Raw genomic sequence first — 2354 nt, 5'->3', positions numbered from 1 at the left:
GAGTCGGGGCTAGGTTGTGCAGCAGTCTTTAAAAAGGAATGGGCAAAATCTTGAGGGGTCCTTGGAGCAGCTAGTGAAAGTGTGTGCTCTCCGCAAGTTATTCTCGTCTCAGCAAGTTATTCTGATGTGGTTTGCAATGAGGTTAGAAAGGAGGTGGTTTCAGCAGGACTGCGATTATGTGTGTGCAGGAAGGGAGAACACAAGATTCAAGCAGCACCATTGTCAGATGGGAAAGAGGTACTTGCATGGGCACCGAGTATCTTGGTGTTCACTTCCATTCTTGCTGAGTGTGACTGGGTTGGAAGGCCTTGGAGGAGACAAGTGGAAGCAAGCTTCGGACATGAGCAGTAGAAGACCCAGCCCCTCGAAAGATGCTGGATCCCCATCATTGAGATACATACTGCTCCCTCATGCTCTGCTCTGGGTGTGCGCAGCCAGGCCGGCCACGAGGTAGGATGATGTTTTGCTGTGTGGAGTAGCTAGGGCAGATGCTTTCCCACAGAGGGCAATCAGAGACAGAGCAGCTCCCTGGCTCGACTTAACAACAGCTTTGTGTCTCTCCCACCAAGACAAAGAGAGCAAATCAAAATAGCAAGAGCAAGTCACAGTCACTCTTGTCCTTTTCTCTGGCTGTGCTTCAGCTTTAGGGAGTCTAGCCTACCACCACAGAGTGGAAGGGTGTGAGAGAGCCAGTCTGTTTCCCTGCGCTCAGAGAACTGGTAAACTCCACATGAACAGGCGTTCCTAACTTCACACCAAGCGTCCACGAGGAGAAGAGTCACAAGCCCAGCTGTGCTCTCCAACAGTCTCAGCTTGAATGCAGCATAAATGGATGTGGAGCTAACTTGGGGTCTGAGGGGAACTCTGTGACATAGGACTGATGAAGCTGCAGGAGCTGTGTTCTTTGAGGAGAGGCCATCACCAGCTGGGCTGAAGGAGACCCATACTAATGACCCTTCTATACTGATAGGCCTTGACAGACAGGACCCAACTCGACCCATGTCTGGGCAACCTGTGGCTCTGGGATCCCACAACATGGGGAAGGGTGAAGGGAAGGAAGTCCTCTCCCCAGGAGCAGCCATGCGGGTTTGGGCTGAAGGGGAGAGGCAAGGGCTGAAGGCAGAGCTGTCGCAGGGCAGGGACGGGGAGCGGAAGGCAGAGGAGAGGAGAGCGCACGGCCTTGTGGCGGATCCTCCCTGGGCCAAGCGCTGGGAAAGCCTCTGCCACGGAAAACGGGAGCGGAGCTGCGAAGCAAAGCTGCTCCCTGAGCTCATCCACTCGGGGCAGGGCCAGTGCAGATGATGTCACAAGCAGAGCGGTGAGGTCACAGAGGAGGTCCTTCCCTATTGGTCCACACCACCCAAGTAGAGCGTGTGCTCCCGCTGCCCAGGACCAAAGAGCCCCAGTCCACGCAGGAGAGAGCCGGAGCCGGAGCCCTGCTTCCGAAGGGGCTCGGCCACAGCAGGGTCGGCCGTAGGCAGGGCTTGGCCGGGCCGGCGGGGATGAGCTCAGGCAACCCCAGCCCAGCGACAGGAGCCACCGGACAGGGCCAGCAAGGAGGGCCAGGACAGGCGGGCACAGACAGGCGCGGCGCAGAGACACCGGAGAGAGCTGCGAGTGGCATGTCGGGAGCAGAGGAGGTCTGCACGGTGCCCGAGCAGGAGATGGAGACCGAAGAGACGGGCTCCGGGGGCCCCTCCGAAGGCAGCGAAGCAAAGCCCAGGAAGAGCCGCTGCTCCCGCTCCTCCCGGGCCGGGCTGCTCTTCCCCGTCAGCCGCGTGGACCGGCAGCTGCGCAGCGGCCGCTTTGCGGAGCGCGTTGGAGCCCAGGCCCCCGTCTTCCTGGCTGCGGTGCTGCAGTGGGTGACGCGCCAGGCCATGGACGTGGCCGGCAGGGCTTCCAAGAGGAGCAAGCAGCAGTGCATTTCTCCATCGCACTTGCAGACGGCCGTGCGGGAGAGCTCCGCGCTCAAGCGGCTCCTACGAGGCGGCGTGCACTGGCGCCGCGGCGGGACTGTCCCCCGCAGCCAGCGCGTGGGCTCACCCTCCAGAAAGAGGACGACCACCAGTAAGAAGAGACGCCCCAAGCACAGGGCTGCGCCTGCCCGTGCCTTTCCTGCTGTGAAGTGAGAAGGGAGCAGAAGCTCTTGCCCCACACCACCCGGGCAAGGCACGCGCTGCTGCACGGGCAAGGCACTGTGCTCTACAGGTGCAATAAAAGCTTTTGCAGTGCCATGCGGGACGCGGGGCCTTTTGTGCTGCGTGTTGGCCTGGCGTCTCCTGGCTGGACAAGGGCACACAGCTGGATGAGGGGGGAGGCTGTAGAGCAGCCCTGGCTGAGCAGGAGGGCAGGAA

General features: G+C 60.4%; 1 protein-coding gene across 1 annotated transcript; it reads left to right on the top strand.

Moving 5' to 3' along the window:
• The first annotated feature begins 1502 nt into the window (after positions 1-1502).
• Positions 1503-2129, top strand: LOC142361084 (histone H2A type 1-like). Its single transcript, XM_075417697.1, has one exon. It carries the CDS (start codon positions 1503-1505, stop codon positions 2127-2129), a length of 627 nt encoding a protein of 208 aa, XP_075273812.1.
• The last annotated feature ends 225 nt before the right edge of the window (positions 2130-2354 follow it).

Source organism: Opisthocomus hoazin, chromosome 1, assembly GCF_030867145.1.
Source record: "Opisthocomus hoazin isolate bOpiHoa1 chromosome 1, bOpiHoa1.hap1, whole genome shotgun sequence".
Lineage (NCBI taxonomy): Eukaryota > Metazoa > Chordata > Aves > Opisthocomiformes > Opisthocomidae > Opisthocomus > Opisthocomus hoazin.
Note: the sequence above shows the minus strand (reverse complement) of the source record. Positions and strands in the feature narration are given on the sequence as shown.

Coding starts and splice junctions, on each gene's coding strand:
- LOC142361084 (XM_075417697.1), top strand. CDS start 1,503: ATGAGCTCAGGCAACCCCAGCCCAGCGACAGGAGCCACCGGACAGGGC.